The sequence below is a fragment of the Xiphophorus hellerii genome, chromosome 4 (genome assembly GCF_003331165.1).
Source record: "Xiphophorus hellerii strain 12219 chromosome 4, Xiphophorus_hellerii-4.1, whole genome shotgun sequence".
In the NCBI taxonomy this organism is placed as follows: domain Eukaryota; kingdom Metazoa; phylum Chordata; class Actinopteri; order Cyprinodontiformes; family Poeciliidae; genus Xiphophorus; species Xiphophorus hellerii.
The window spans coordinates 21775114-21790067 of NC_045675.1; the positions used below are offsets into that span (position 1 = coordinate 21775114).

The 14954-nt window shown below is 39.7% G+C and overlaps 1 protein-coding gene across 2 annotated transcripts in view; it reads left to right on the forward strand.

Moving 5' to 3' along the window:
- pcdh17 (protocadherin 17) overlaps positions 1-14954 on the forward strand; it is a 64804-nt gene that overhangs the window by 1293 nt on the left and 48557 nt on the right. For both annotated transcript variants that reach the window (XM_032560781.1, XM_032560780.1), the window contains exon 2: positions 181-2976. In XM_032560781.1, coding sequence (XP_032416672.1) covers positions 481-2976 — 2496 coding nt within the window. In that variant the 5' untranslated portion in view covers positions 181-480. The remainder of the gene's footprint in view (positions 1-180; positions 2977-14954) is intronic.

Here is a 14954-nt window from a genome sequence, read left to right on the forward strand (position 1 = left end):
CTTCTCCCATAATTGTGTAGATGAATTACACATGAGCTGTGTCTCATTTTTGGCTTGGCAGTGAATCTGATTTCTTCTGATTTCTCTCTGGCAGGGTGGCTTGTAGCTCATTTTGTTTTTATTCGATTTACTAATTGATTTTCATATAACATGTTTTTTTTCCTCCTTTTCCTTTCTTAGGTGATATGAGTGAACACTTACAATGACTATTCTGTTGGAGTCTGGATCTCGATTATTGTTAAGATGAGTCTGGGTGCTCAGCTGAATATAAATTAGGCATTCAGTACCACAGATTGCTTGCTGAGGAGAGAACGCAACAAAGCAAAGACAATCTACAGTGACAAATGTCAAGACATCACATGATGAACTGGACTCTTTTCTTTACCCGTCGTGATAGAAGTATCAAATCTGAACAGAATATCAACAGGTCACAGATAGAATAATCACTGCAAAGATTTAAGCAGCTTTTACTGAGTGGAGATGCATCTTTCTATTTTCTTTTTCCTCCTGTTGTGGGCTCAAGCCTTGACATTGAAAAACTTGAATTACTCTGTCCCGGAGGAACAGGGACCAGGAACAGTGATTGGGAACATTGCCAAAGATGCCAGGCTTGGACTCGAACAGATTGGGCCGGGAGGACAGGGTAAGAAAGCCAACTTTAGGGTGTTGGAGAACTCAGCCCCACATCTTATCGACGTGGACCCCCAAAGCGGACTGCTGTACACAAAGCAGCGCATCGACAGGGAAACATTGTGTAAGAGAAACCCCAAGTGCCAGCTCTCCATGGAGGTGTTTGCCAATGACAAGGAGATATGCATGATAAAAATAGATATTCAGGACATCAATGACAACTCACCCGTTTTTCCTTCTGATCAAATTGACATCGACATTTCTGAAAATGCAGTGCCAGGGACACGCTTTCCTCTGACCAGCGCACATGACCCTGATGCAGGGGAAAATGGCCTAAAAACGTATCAAATAACTCGCGATGACTACAATCTCTTTTCATTGGAGGTAAAATCCCGAGGGGATGGGACCAAATTCCCAGAATTAGTCATTCAGCGTCCACTGGACAGAGAAGAAAGAAGCCATCACACTCTCATTTTGTCAGCCACTGATGGTGGAGAATATCCTAGATCAGGTACAATGCAGATAAATGTTAAAGTTATAGATTCCAACGATAACAGTCCAGTATTTGATCAATCTTCATATGTTGTAGAAATTCCTGAAAATTCACCTCCTGGAAAAGTCTTAATTGATTTAAATGCTACAGACCCTGATGAGGGAAACAATGGTCAAGTAGTCTATTCGTTTAGTGGCTATGCTCCTGAGAGAATCCGTGAGCTATTCTCAATAGATTCTAGAACAGGAGTCATAAAGATTCAGGGGGAAATTGATTATGAAGAGAGCTCAGTTATCGAGATTGACGTCCAGGCAAAAGATCTAGGTCCCAATCCAATCCCGGGCCACTGTAAAGTCACCGTTAAAGTGCTTGACAGGAATGATAACTGGCCATCTATAGGCTTTGTGTCTGTGAGACAGGGAGCCATCAGTGAAGCAGCACCCCCAGGCACTGTCATTGCTCTGGTCCGTGTCACAGACAAGGACTCTGGAAGAAATGGGCAGCTCCAGTGCAGGGTGTTGGGTAATGTCCCTTTTAAACTTGAAGAGAACTATGATAACTTCTACACAGTGGTTACAGACAGGCCCCTGGACAGAGAGGTGCAGGATGAATACAACGTTACTATTGTAGCCAAAGACAATGGCATTCCTCCTTTAAACTCCACAAAATCTTTTACGGTGAAGATTCTTGATGAGAACGATAATGTTCCTCGTTTCACCAAGTCAGTCTACCTACTTCAAATTCCTGAGAACAACATCCCTGGGGAGTACCTAGGTTCAGTTCTGGCACATGACCCAGATCTAGGCCAGAATGGCACTGTGTACTACAGTATTATCAACTCCAACGTGAGTGGGGGTGATGTCAACACCTATGTTAATGTAAATGCCGCTAACGGAGCCATCTATGCTGTAAGATCTTTTAACTATGAGCAAATAAAGTATTTTGACTTCAAAGTTCTTGCTAAAGACGCAGGATCTCCACACTTAGAGAGCAATGCTACTGTGCGCATTAGTGTCTTGGACGTCAACGACAACATCCCTGTCATAGTTTTGCCGCTTCTCCAGAATGACACAGCTGAAATCCATGTTCCACGAAATGTTGGAGTTGGCTACATTGTTACCACAGTGAGAGCAGTAGATAACGACTATGGTGAGAGTGGAAGACTCACCTATGAAATTTCAGATGGCAATGAAGAACACCTCTTTGAGATTGATCCTATAACTGGGGAGGTGCGAACAGCTCACCCTTTCTGGGATGATGTAAGTCCCATTGTTGAGTTGATCATTCGTGTATCAGACCACGGCAAGCCAACTCTGACTGCCGCTGCCAGACTCATTGTCAAGGCCTCCAACGGGCGTCCTCCAGATGGACTTCCACACATGAAAGACAATCAAAACTGGGACATGTCACTGCCTCTTATTGTGACTCTGAGCATCATATCTATCATGCTTCTAGCTGCCATGGTGACCATAGCAATCAAGTGCAAGCGGGAGAACAAGGAAATTCGTACTTATAATTGTCGCATTGCAGAGTACTCGCACCCACAGCTGGGTAAAGGCAAGAAGAAGAAGATCAACAAGAACGACATCATGCTGGTGCAAAGCGAAGTGGAGGAGCGGGATGCCATGAATGTGATGAATGTGGTAAGCAGCCCTTCCCTGGCCACCTCTCCCATGTACTTTGACTATCAGACACGCCTGCCACTCAGCTCACCAAGGTCAGAGGTCATGTACCTCAAACCCACTGCCAATAACCTCAGCGTGCCCCAAAGCCACGTGGGATGCCACACCAGCTTCACAGGCCCAGTCACCAGCACTACAGACACACCTACTAACCGCATGTCCATCATACAGGTAAGAGAAATTGCATTCTTCTCCTTCACTGTGGTACCATCGTTTTTACATCACAAGCTGCACAAAGCTCCCATTTCCCACATCACCACTTACTTTTGTTTCTTTAAATGAAAAAAAAGGCAAGGACAGACAGTGGCAGAGCGACCCAGGAGCAGTGATAAAAAAAAAAAAAAGATGCAAGGGAGGGGTGAGCATTAGAAGGATTAAACTGCCATTCTGGTGCTTACATAGAACAGAGCCGATGACATCAACGCAAATCTGTTGTGCCGGAAATATGTGACAACAACTTTTATTTATTTTCTTAGATCAGCCTCTGTGCAGTTGTTTTTATATCACTTTAAAGTTTTCTGTTCTTGTAGGAGAAAGCAATTTATCCCAGAAACTAAAATATTATATTGTTCTATAATTGTAATCTGGCTATAAAACAGGCATTACCCCTATTTCTTAGGCCTAATGTCAATTTAAATTACTAAAGAATTATCTACAAAAAACACAACTATGTATTTAGTATGCAATGCATTTAGTTGGTTAAAACAACAGCTTATATGAAGAGGAAACTATCTCTAATCAATAACTATTTAGTATGACATTCTATTCTACAGTTTCTTTCATACTTATTTTAGTGGTTTTAATTCCTGGCGATAAGGAGATTGTACTTATTTTCCTGACTACTTTATACGTCTTTGTGCCAAGTAGTAGGGTACATAAGCTTCCAACGTGATAAGTTCTCAAAGTCTTTGACCATAAGCCCATTAAAGGTCTGTCGTGGTCGACAAGGATTAAACCCAGCTTAAGCTAGTGGTGTATTCCACGACACCTAATGGGCAGTCACAGTGAAGTTAACCAGTGTCTTGTTTTCTTACTATTGTTCCAGTTTTGGTTGATATCTGTCCCTTCTAAATGTAGTTTTGATGGGTGTTGTTTCTATTATCTGGGTTAATTATTTTGCTATTTGATAAAGACCTTAATTTATATTCCCCAAATATAGCACAAATTTATTCTCCATATTTATTATGTTCAGCTACTTCTTATTCAGAACAGATGTAATCTTGGAGCACTATATATAGAAAAAATAAACAGGTGCAATTTAAAACCAGTTATGCTTATTATCTCCACTTATCCTCTGGGACTTCAACTATCATAGTCTAGGTTACGCTGTTTGCTTGTTCCCTGATGGAGTTTGGGACGATGACTGCAATCAGAAGTGGCATATTTCATTTATGAAATATGCCACTTCATTTACTAGGAAAGAAGGCAAATGTCTGTTGTTCTGTCTCACTTTCTTTGCCCTCCTTCTATTATGAACTGGCTCTGAAGGCCAGAGGTCAGCACAAAGACCGTTAATGCTTGCTATTCTGAGGGACAAAATAATTGCTGGTCCATTCCACAAACAGTTTCCCTGCTAATCTACTCATGATGAATTGGACTGCATTAGGCTGTCTTGCACTTGTTTATTAATGTTTTTCTCCTTAACTGTTAAAGGCAAAAATTAAACAACAAAAAAACAAGAGGGATCAACACACTCTATAGTGCCTTGTTTATGGAAGGTCCCTTCAATGTATGGGTGCTTTATTGTATTATTCAATAGAAACCTGTGTTGAGGGAGATGGCCTGAGGCATTAAGTTTCTTCAGAAGCTGTACAGAAACATATCAGTTTCTTCCCTCCTCCTTCCTCCTACCCTCACTCCATTCGCATGGACATTAAGTAACCTGAGTCAGGAAAGTGTCTATGGTAAAAATGTCAGGAAACAAAGACAGAATTCCCCTTCTATCGATCCAAGGCCTCTCGTCCCATCTGTCACTGTGGTTGCCACAGTGGTGTGGCTGAGTAGGAAAAACAAATGAATAGATGAATAAACCGGATGAACATATCACCTCTTCACAAGGGCACCTTTGTGGTGCTGGCTACATCTGTGCATTGTGGAGCAATATTAACTGCCTGCAATGTGTGGTCTTCATCTGTAGAGCTGGTTTACACAAATAATATTTTATAGCGGTGCACTAGGAGAGGGGCTGAGATGGTGTTTAGCTTGAATAGAGGAATGATATAAAGAATTCAGCAAAGCTCCACTTTCCTTATTATCCTCATCACCATGCAAGGACATTACATAGTGGAGAATATTGTCATTCGTAAACAGAATTCCCGAGAAGAGATGGATGATATACAGCGAAGCCTAATTCCACTTAAGGCGTAAAAGGAAATTACTCTGTATGGAATCAATAATAAAACCAGTCTGTAGCAAAATTCCTTGGGGTTCAGGATGAATGGACTGTAATATTTTTGCTTAACAGAGCCTGCGCTAAAAGTGACTGGAAATGGATTCAGATTCACCAAACTGGAAGTCACTTACTGACTTGTTTAGAGGCTCTCCTTTTTAAGTCTTCATTGTGACCACATTTTAAAACTCTGCTTTGTCAAACAGAAGATGCTGCACTGATGTAAGCTTGTGTATTATTTCTTGTATAAAAAAACTTAATGTTATGTCTGTGAGACATAACTCTTGTGAATAAGATATGAGTGGCTCTGTAAAAAAAGGCTGTAAAAGCTGCCTGTAGGTGGCGATATTCTGCCTTTTGTGGGGTAGCATTGACAAGAGAGTGGCAAGAAAAACTGGGCTCCAGTATATACTGACTTGTCACTCGTCAGTTTATTAAAAGAGTTCTGCTCTATCAAGAAAGGATATATGTGGAATCATCAGCTATAGGAGGTTTTTTAAAAGCAGCCTCTCTTGCAGCATTCCTCTGCTACAGGTCTGATTGACATTCACTGAACTTGTGACAGTGAATCCATGATATCGATGGTTCATTTAGGAATACATGTTGCTAGAAGAAAAAAAAATCACCGTCAGCGCTCTCTCTCTCTGTCTCTCTCTCTCTCTATATATATATATATATAATTTTTTTTGTTGTTGTTTTTTTCTTTTTAAGGTGTTAAAGGAATTTACTCTGAATGGAATCAGAGTAATAAAGCCAGTCTGTAGCGAAATCCCTGAGGGTTCAGGAAACATGGACTGCAATATTGGCCACACATACACAAATATGTGTATGTGTGGCAGGAAAAGGAACTTTTAAGTGATGTGATTGTGACCATTAAAGTTGCGTATTTACTCTGCTTGGGATTTTTCACTCTTTTGATCTGTTTAGGTTGAGAATACGCATGCCAACATTTTAACTGGAGCAGATGTTGAGAATGGATGCTTCGAGGGATGGTCTTACTCTGCATAATTTAGGGAGATTGTGTGTGTTCGTGTGTGGGTGTAGTGTCATTGTGTATTCCAGGCATGTGATTTAAGCCTTTAGCTGGCAGGCTCCGTGACAGAGCCCCTCTCTTTTATGAGTGTGACAATGTTGCGTTTGTCCGAACCTTGAAACACCCTTCCTCCAAGAGACACACACACGCATACAGACTCACACACACACGTAGGTCTGCTTTTTTTAAGGATTCAACCAAAACGTCTTATCCAAGCCTCAGTGGTATATTGTATTGAAATTGCTCCCACACTTCAGTAGCCACTGAGCCAATGAATAGAAAAGCACTCTTTATTTCATTTTTTTCTCCTTTCATCTTTCGATAACTCTTTTGGTCTGGAGCTTCCTACAGAGTAAGTTTAGTAAACATGTATATACTCAAACCTGCTGTCAGGTTTTGCAGTATAACAACAAAATGTGTAGGCAATTATGGCAAATAAGAAACACTTCGAGAAACCTTTTGCAATTTGTGTTTATTTGTCCCCTTGTGGGCCTACTAAGTCTCTAAGACAGATCTGTTTTATTTTATTCGCCTGTACATAAAGAAATATTATCTTGCCTTGGGGTTTATTTTTGTATTTCTTCAAATAAACCTGCCCCTACTGTACATAACACACCACAATGAAATATTAAATTATTAATAAACACCTTTATGTCTCTTCATGCTACCCAAAGCTGATATGATAGATACAACTGGGAGGAAGTGCAGTCAAACCAAAGAGTGTTGCTCTGGGGAATAACTCCAAGTTATTTGATCTCTTTTCCCAACACGCACAAGTTTGGATAATGTGTATATTTTTATTTTATTTGCAACCATCGCTAGTGTTTAATAGTAATCGTTGAAAAAGGGCTTGTTTCCATATAGATGCCTTCAGAGTGGTTAGAAGTGGCAGCGGCTGTGCAAAGCAGAGCATAAAGCTATATTTGCATCCTCCTTCATTAATTAATCATGATGTTTAACAAATCAGAGCTAAAGCAGAAGATGTCACAATAAACATCAGAGGTCTCCGGCTACTTGTTTCTGAACCGGACCAAATGAGTATAACTGAACTCAGAGAAAGTGGGGAACCAGAAGATGTTCGCTGGCTGATATAGGCAGAATTTGAGTGCTTATTTGAAACATTATGAGACAGCAAGAGAAGGAGAGAGAGAGACAGAGGGCAGTGTAGTAGCCTCTCAAATAGCCAATCAGTTTCCACTCTCCGATGTGGGAATTGTATTTAAGTTTTATGAAAGATGGAGAGCAGAAAATTAGGTCTGATTGCAATGTGCATCGCCCATGTCTTTTATCTTCCCACATTCATTACATAAACAGATATTATAAGCACACTGAAAGTTTGTTTGAGATTTAACGCAGCTTTAGAAAGGAATGTTTTATTTATTTCTTGTTTTCAAAAATCCCAGTAACCATGCTAAATAATTTATCTGTTGGCTCCATACTTTGCTCACCACTACTTACGATTTCCCCTTGTAACTAAAAACAAACTTCACATGCTGTAGACAGATATGGACTGGTTTGTTGGTGACCCCCTGGATGCGGAGGAAGCGCTCTCCATATGGACTCCGCACTTAGCTGTGCTGCATAATTTCATTAGTTTAACAGACCTCCCAACTTGGCAAGGCAGGCCAACAAAGGAATTTTTATTTTTTTGGTAGCGTAATGAAAGACACAGGAAATGAGCACACAAGTCACCCTTCATGATAGCCAGATTGACCGGACACATTAACCAATTTTCTTGGCTCAGTAGGAAACAGCCAATTGGAGATGACATGAGCTTGATAATAAAACTGCGGCTTGTTAGTGAATGCTTGCTCTCTTATTGTGTGGTGGTGTATGCCTATCTGTGTTAGAGACAGAGGGGAAGAGGATGATGAAGATTTTTATGCCTAATTCAGTGCCGTTTGCTTGACATACATTTAACTGAGAGACTAGGAAAGTTTTATGCAACTATTTACTATTCCATGAAGCCAAGCACACTTCTTTCTTTATTTCTGGATGCTGTCTTGTCCAGCACTCTCTTGTTTGCCAGACCTTGTTGATACCATATTTCTGTTATGCTGCAGGTGCACTCCTACACAGGATACATTTCAGCGTTTTGTACCTGAGAATACATCTACTGTAATGTTTTTATTTATTTATTTTTTTGCATAATTTAAGATGTTTCCTGTGAGAAAAAAATAATATTTTGTCAAAAAAAATCCACATGCTGCCACTCAGCTTGGTGCTGCTGGCATTGTGCTGAGAGGGTGTGGAGATGAAAGAACAAAACATAACCTTCACAGCAAAGGAATCTGTGATTCAACTGCCACGCGTCTACCTGTATTTCTGCGCGGACGTGTGTATGTGCACACAACCTCGCACCTGTGCTACCACCAGCAGAGCTCTGAAGCACAGGTCTTGCTGGTTTTCCCAGAACGTAATGGTCTTCTCTGTTGGGGCCGCCTGTCCCCCGTAGGCTCTGGATCCCTGCCGGCGTCCTTACACTTGGCTTTTTAAGTAACAGGTGGGCCTTAGATGGAACTGAAGACAGGCTCAGATAGGAATGACCACACATTAATGTGCAACAAAATGCACGACACACAAGGGGTCGCCTAGGTGTACAGAGCATGGTGATGTATTCTTTGAACTGCCAGCAACTGGGTCTCCTTGCTGTAAATCAAACGCTCTCAAAGTCAAACAAAGTAGAGTCCGCTCTGCTGTGCCTTGGCTCCGGTCCAGCCTGAGAGAGCTTTTATTTCTGCCACATCTTCTTTCACTGTGCCCCCCAGGCATGTGCTGTAGAAACAACACGTAGCTCAAAGAATGAGTTATGTGAAACTGTTCTCACCTTCTATCTCATTAGTATAAGAGAAATGATGTATCCCCCTCTGCCTGAATGTCTCGCTCTCTCTCCTTGTCCTTGCCTTTTACAGTTCAGCTCTTCTTCAGCTTCATCAGTAATGTGATTAATTGTTTGGAGGCATATATCATGCATACCATCTCATTTGCTATAATTTAACCTAACTGCATGTCAAAACAAGCTGTTATAAAATGACTCCCTCTCCCTCATACAATCACAGGAGTACATTACTGGCCTGTTACAAATAGGAAATTACGATTTCCCTCGCAATTTGTGTGCAATCCTATCTGAGTTTGTGCACGGTGTGTGTGAGAGATTGTGAAACTGAAATGAGAGAGATCCTCCCGTTCTCTTCTGTTGCTGCGTATATCTATCGCACAGCTTGAAATTTGACCCGCGTGTCTATAGCCCTGAGTGTGCATGAGAGAAATCGAGAAGCGGCTGTGTATTGGAGTGTTGATGGAAATAGAGGCGAATGGTCCCACACTCTTAGATGCTATTGCCTAAACAAAGAGCCACTAAGTGGTGGGAGCACAAGATTTGTTGTCAAACCTTGACGGTCTCTGTTCTTAGTGGTAGCAGTGGCAACACTAAGTGCTAAAGGCATATTGAAAATTGTTTTATTTCACCAGTCTTATCTTCGTCTGTTGTACCACACAGATGTACTGAATTGGCCCCTTGCTGGGTTTATGTCTTAGCAAGAAATCTTTTTGGGTCCTTTAGCATTCAGATCAATGGCCGGTTTGCTCCGTTTCTTATTGATTTTTACTCTGTTTGGTACTGACTTACTGTTTTTCATTATCTAGCGCTCTTAGCATTGTTAAGTAAAAAAAAAACCTAGAGCTCTTGGTTTTTGCCTTCAATTTTAGGATTTCTTTTCTTTCTCTCAGCCCTTGTCATCTCAGATAAGCATAGCAATTGCTCATGTTACAGACGACCCAAGCCAAATTTATAATGATGAGATTATGTTGTCAACGGTACAGGGTGTATATGTCTGCTGTATTGATCTGTGCAAAGTCCTAATAAATGAAGTACCACAATGGAAGCTTTGGCTCAGTAATAACTCTGAACAGATCTTGCTATTTATATACTCTCAACACTGCTTAGATGATGGATGGATCTTTTTCCGTTTTCCTCTTGTATCTTTTTTATGCCCTGTCTCAATTAATCCCTCCTCTTCCTTTTTTCTCCTCCCCTGTTTGAGGTCATAGTAACATGCTTGACCGAAATGCTTGCAGGTGGAGAGACATGGGTGCTGCCAATCAGACAGAATCTAAGGGCGGTAGAGCAGGGCAAAAACAAGTTAGCAACGCCTTTGTGCATGTGCGTTGGGGTGTGTGGGTGTGCGTGTGTGTGTGTGTCAGAGGTGTGACCAAGTCACTGTGTTGCAAGTCTCAAGTAAGTCTCAAGTCTCTGTCCTCAAGTCCGAGTCAAGTCTCAAGTAAAGACAGGCAAAAGTCGAGTCAAGTCTCAAGTCAGGAGCTTTTAATTTCAAGTCATTTCGAGTCATTTTTATTTATTTTTTTTTAATAATTTGCAATTATACATAAAATTCAAATATTAGACCATTTGTTCTTTTTAAAATATGTATTTGAGGTTCATTTGTGATCCTCTTATTCATCTGGTATTCTTCAAATCTGTCAGAAGTAAACAGATGTCAGACAATAAATTACAGCCTTTCATGAATTACATTTGACTTCAGTTTACTCCTTCTATTCATAAATAAACATCAACTCTACAACAATCATAGTTTTCATAAAATGAAATAAGTATAAATGAAGTTATCACAAGTAAACTCAGGAAGGTCTGGTGCATTTATTTTTCTGCTTTTATTTCTAAGTATGTTAGTTTCAGTCCTCCGTAAATATGGGACAGATATTCTAAACACAAAATTTATTTGGGACAGTCACTGTATTTGGTCTTTTTTTTTTTCCCAGCAAAGCTATACTACTTGGAAATGGGTTCTGTGCGACATGTGACAGTCACGCCGGTCAGTGCATTAAGTCAAAAACAGTTGACTTAATGAACTGACTGCAGTAAACAATATATTGTCAATATAATTTCCCAACGTAGATGTCTTCAAATACACCAACCATCCTTAGATGATACTAGACCCGGCTCATCATCATGATGGGACAGAGAGACTCTGTTCCCTGTGTTCAGGTCCAGAATCTGCTTTCTGTTCCGGAGCCCCGCTCACTATCCACCGGCTTCCTGAGCTAACACGGTGCACATTATTTGTGGAGGCATTTGAAGGACCGGATTTATGGTAAATCATCACCAATTTAACCCGGAGTACACATGCTAACACGAAGTTAGCTAAAGTCAACTATCTTACAGCAAAAGAAAAGTGCCACCTACCGATCTCTGTGAAGCTTCAAATGCCGGACAAAGTTGGACGTCGTGGCATCTCCATCCGATATTCTCTTCTTGCATGTTTTACAAGTTGCAGTTCGTTTTTTAGTCGAAAGTTCATAACCTACATAGCCAAAAGAAATTACTCGCGGAAGCATATTCGAGCGGTTATTTCGTATTTCGTTCCCTGAGCTCTGTAGCTTTGCCGCGTTTTTTTAAACGTCCAAATCCTGTTAATTTGATTGGTTGTGCTGCAGCTACGTACACATACATACATAAGGAGAGAGGAAAAACATAGTGACTGTCTGCGCATATTGATACGGAATGAGTGAAATTAATTAATGACGCCACTTTATAAATAATGTGTTTTAAATTTTAAGACTTTGAGTAAAAAATATCAAGTCTTTTCAAGTAAACAGCTTCAAGTCGAGTCAAGTCCCAAGTCAATGGCATGAAAGTCAAAGTCAAGTCCGAGTCTTTGAGCATTTTTTCAAGTCAAGTCTCAAGTCGTGATTTTAACGACTCGAGTCTGACTCGAGTCCAAGTCATGTGACTCGAGTCCCCACCTCTGGTGTGTGTCTTAAAAAGGCTGAAGTTTGAAGCAGGGTCTCTCTATGTATTTGAAGAGAAGGTCAGCAGGATTTAGAAGCTCCGATTATGTGTGATTGTTTCTTCAGTGGGCTAGCTGATTAACACCAAAGCTGCTCTGCCAGATCCTTGACGCTCCATAGAGACACTTAAAAGAGACAGAGAGAAACATACATCCAACACTCTGACAATAGAGCATTATCCCAAAGCTTGTTTTCCTGCTTTTCCCCAGGAGCAAGAATAGCTTCCACCCTGTCTTCCATTGTGTCTTATTCAGGCTCAACCTTTTACTAAAATATTACACCCCCTATTGACCCTATAAGTCACCTTGTTATAAAAGTACCTCAATGTATTTTGTGTCTGTTTGAGTATTCATTGAGAGGGAGTGAGGACAAGAAGGCCTTTATGTGTGTCGGCGTGCATTGGTGTATGTATTAATGTGAGACCCATGCATTCAGTCTGTGTCAATATTTGTGTGTTTCTTTGTGTCTGGCCTTGGTATTGGGCTTTTGGGAAGCCTCTAAAAAGCCCTTTCATCCACAGAATGGCACACCCCCCCTCCTCCATTCAATTGGAATAATTGTATTCTTTATTGTTTTGTTCACAAGCTCTCAGCTTCTGTCTTGTTTATCAGCAGAGAAGCCAATAATTTTTGGATTATTTCTTTGCAGGAGAAAAACTAAATAAATCTGCAAAATAAGAGGACTTAATGAAATCAGTTTACAAGTGTAATTATTGTATGCTGAAGCTAAACACTGGGTCACAATATGTTTATTTAACAATTATCCCTAACACAGAATCATGCAGCTGTTTATTGACTTCATCCTAAAGATGCCTCTTTCTGCTCTGGTTCCTTTGTAGTGAAAAGATATAATAATTCCTGATTACTCACACAAATTGCCCATTTTCTGAGATGGGAAATAATTCAGATAACGCCAAAGAATTCGACACATTTTATTTATACTTAGCTTTAAGTAATAATTGCTGCTTTTACTGGAATAAAATTGCTTAAGTATTTACTATTGTCTCGGTTTGATTGAGGGCAGCAAAACATGTGCTCGATCACTGAGGAGAATTCACCATCACGTGAATTCTCCTCCAGTCTTTTCTTTAGACTGGAATTAACTACTTTTGGGAGAAAGTAAGGGCAACAGAGAAAGATGAAAACATGCTCCTCCTTTGTAAAGCTTCTTAAGGCTGTTCCAAACATTCCAGAAAAAAACAAACAAAAAAACTATCATAGTTCATGTTTAAAGGTCCAAATTTAATTTCCAGATAGATTAGTAAATCAATTTTATAAATTTGTGTACATCTTGAAAAGAAATAAAACTTTATGCCTACAGTTGCCTAATCCGCTTAATTTTGGACATTAAAACATAACGAGCTGCTTAATTTTATTAGAAAATATAACTTAAACGTAATTATTTCTATTACTTTCCGTGCCTCGAAGAAGAAAATGTGTTGTTTTGTTTTTTGGTTTTGTTTTTGTGAATCCTTTCTTCAGAAATTGAGTTCTTTGTTTTGAATGGCCCATTTTTTACACTTGGTGTCATGGCAGCATACAGTGGTGGGTTTAACTCTTCTGTTGAGCTAGCAGAACATGCCAAGCAGTAAGACATGCACTCTGTCCAGATTGGCTTGCTATTTGGTCTGAACTCTGATCAGTTTTGTTTTGAGAATAGCTGATTTTAGCTTGTCATTTTTTTCTTATTGAGAAATTTACATATTTCCACCCGGTGATGTGAATTATATTAAAACATTTTATCAGTGAGAAGTATCTTTAGTGTTTCCGTATCCCTTAGTCATAACTTAAATGAAAAACAACAACAACAACAAAAAACACAAGTCACAGTAGATAAACAATGGGGAGAAACACTTATCTATATCCATCTACTCCATAAAGTTAAATTCCAAGTCTGAATCTTAAGGCAGCAATTGTAAAACTTAGTTCCATGTTAGTAATAAAAATCCAAAGGTATCAGACTGCACACCAGCACATCCTAACCTGAAAATTAATGATTTTATTAATCTACATTTAAAATACAAAATGGAAACTGTAAACAAGATTCTAAAGAAAAGCAACATATGTCCTGACTGAAATAAATAAACAGGTGGTGTAGCTGAGTTTTTTTTATTTTTACTACAGGTTTTATTTTCTTTATGTAGATACCAAAGTGGTTTCAGTATTCTGAAAAGTTTCAGAAACAAAATGAATACACCCGTATTTACCTTGAAGAGAATTGTATAAAGGCGTAACTCCCTGTTTACTTATTGCAGCAAATATGCATTATGCATGTCTCTCTTTATGACTAAGTACAATGTCTTTTTGTATGATGACAATATATTACCTCAAGCTGGACCTTCTCAGCTGAGTTTGCTTTGGAATAATGAGGGTTTAGCAGGATCAGTGTGGATTCTAGGCTTTAGATAACTTCAGTTCAAACAGTTGTCACTATTAATGAGCAAGTAATAGAGGATTAGTAGCCCTGGCTCTAAAATTTCATACTGTCCTCTCACTTTTGTGTGTTCTCTAGATAATTTTAAATGTAACTGATGAATGTGGCATCAAGGAAAATCCTCTATCTCTCATTTCTGACATGTTTTATTCGATGTTTCATATTTTTCTTCATTAATAATCAAAAGACTGGTCCTACGCATCTCAGACAAGCTAGTAAAATCTGTCTGTATACAAATGTCTCATGTAGTTGCTCTTTTTTGTTTTAATGTTTCATTTACATTTCTTGTGCTGTAATGAAGAATTGTATTTATTTGAAAAGTCATATTTATCATTTACTCCTGGGGCCAAACAGCAAGTTATGGGGGTGAGGGGTATTTAACCCCTTATGACAATCTTAGGACGTTCCGACCTCCTGTGTGGTGTGTTACGTAGAACGTCGGGACCGCTCCGATCTAAAGTCGGGCATATTCAACATGTTGGATTGTCT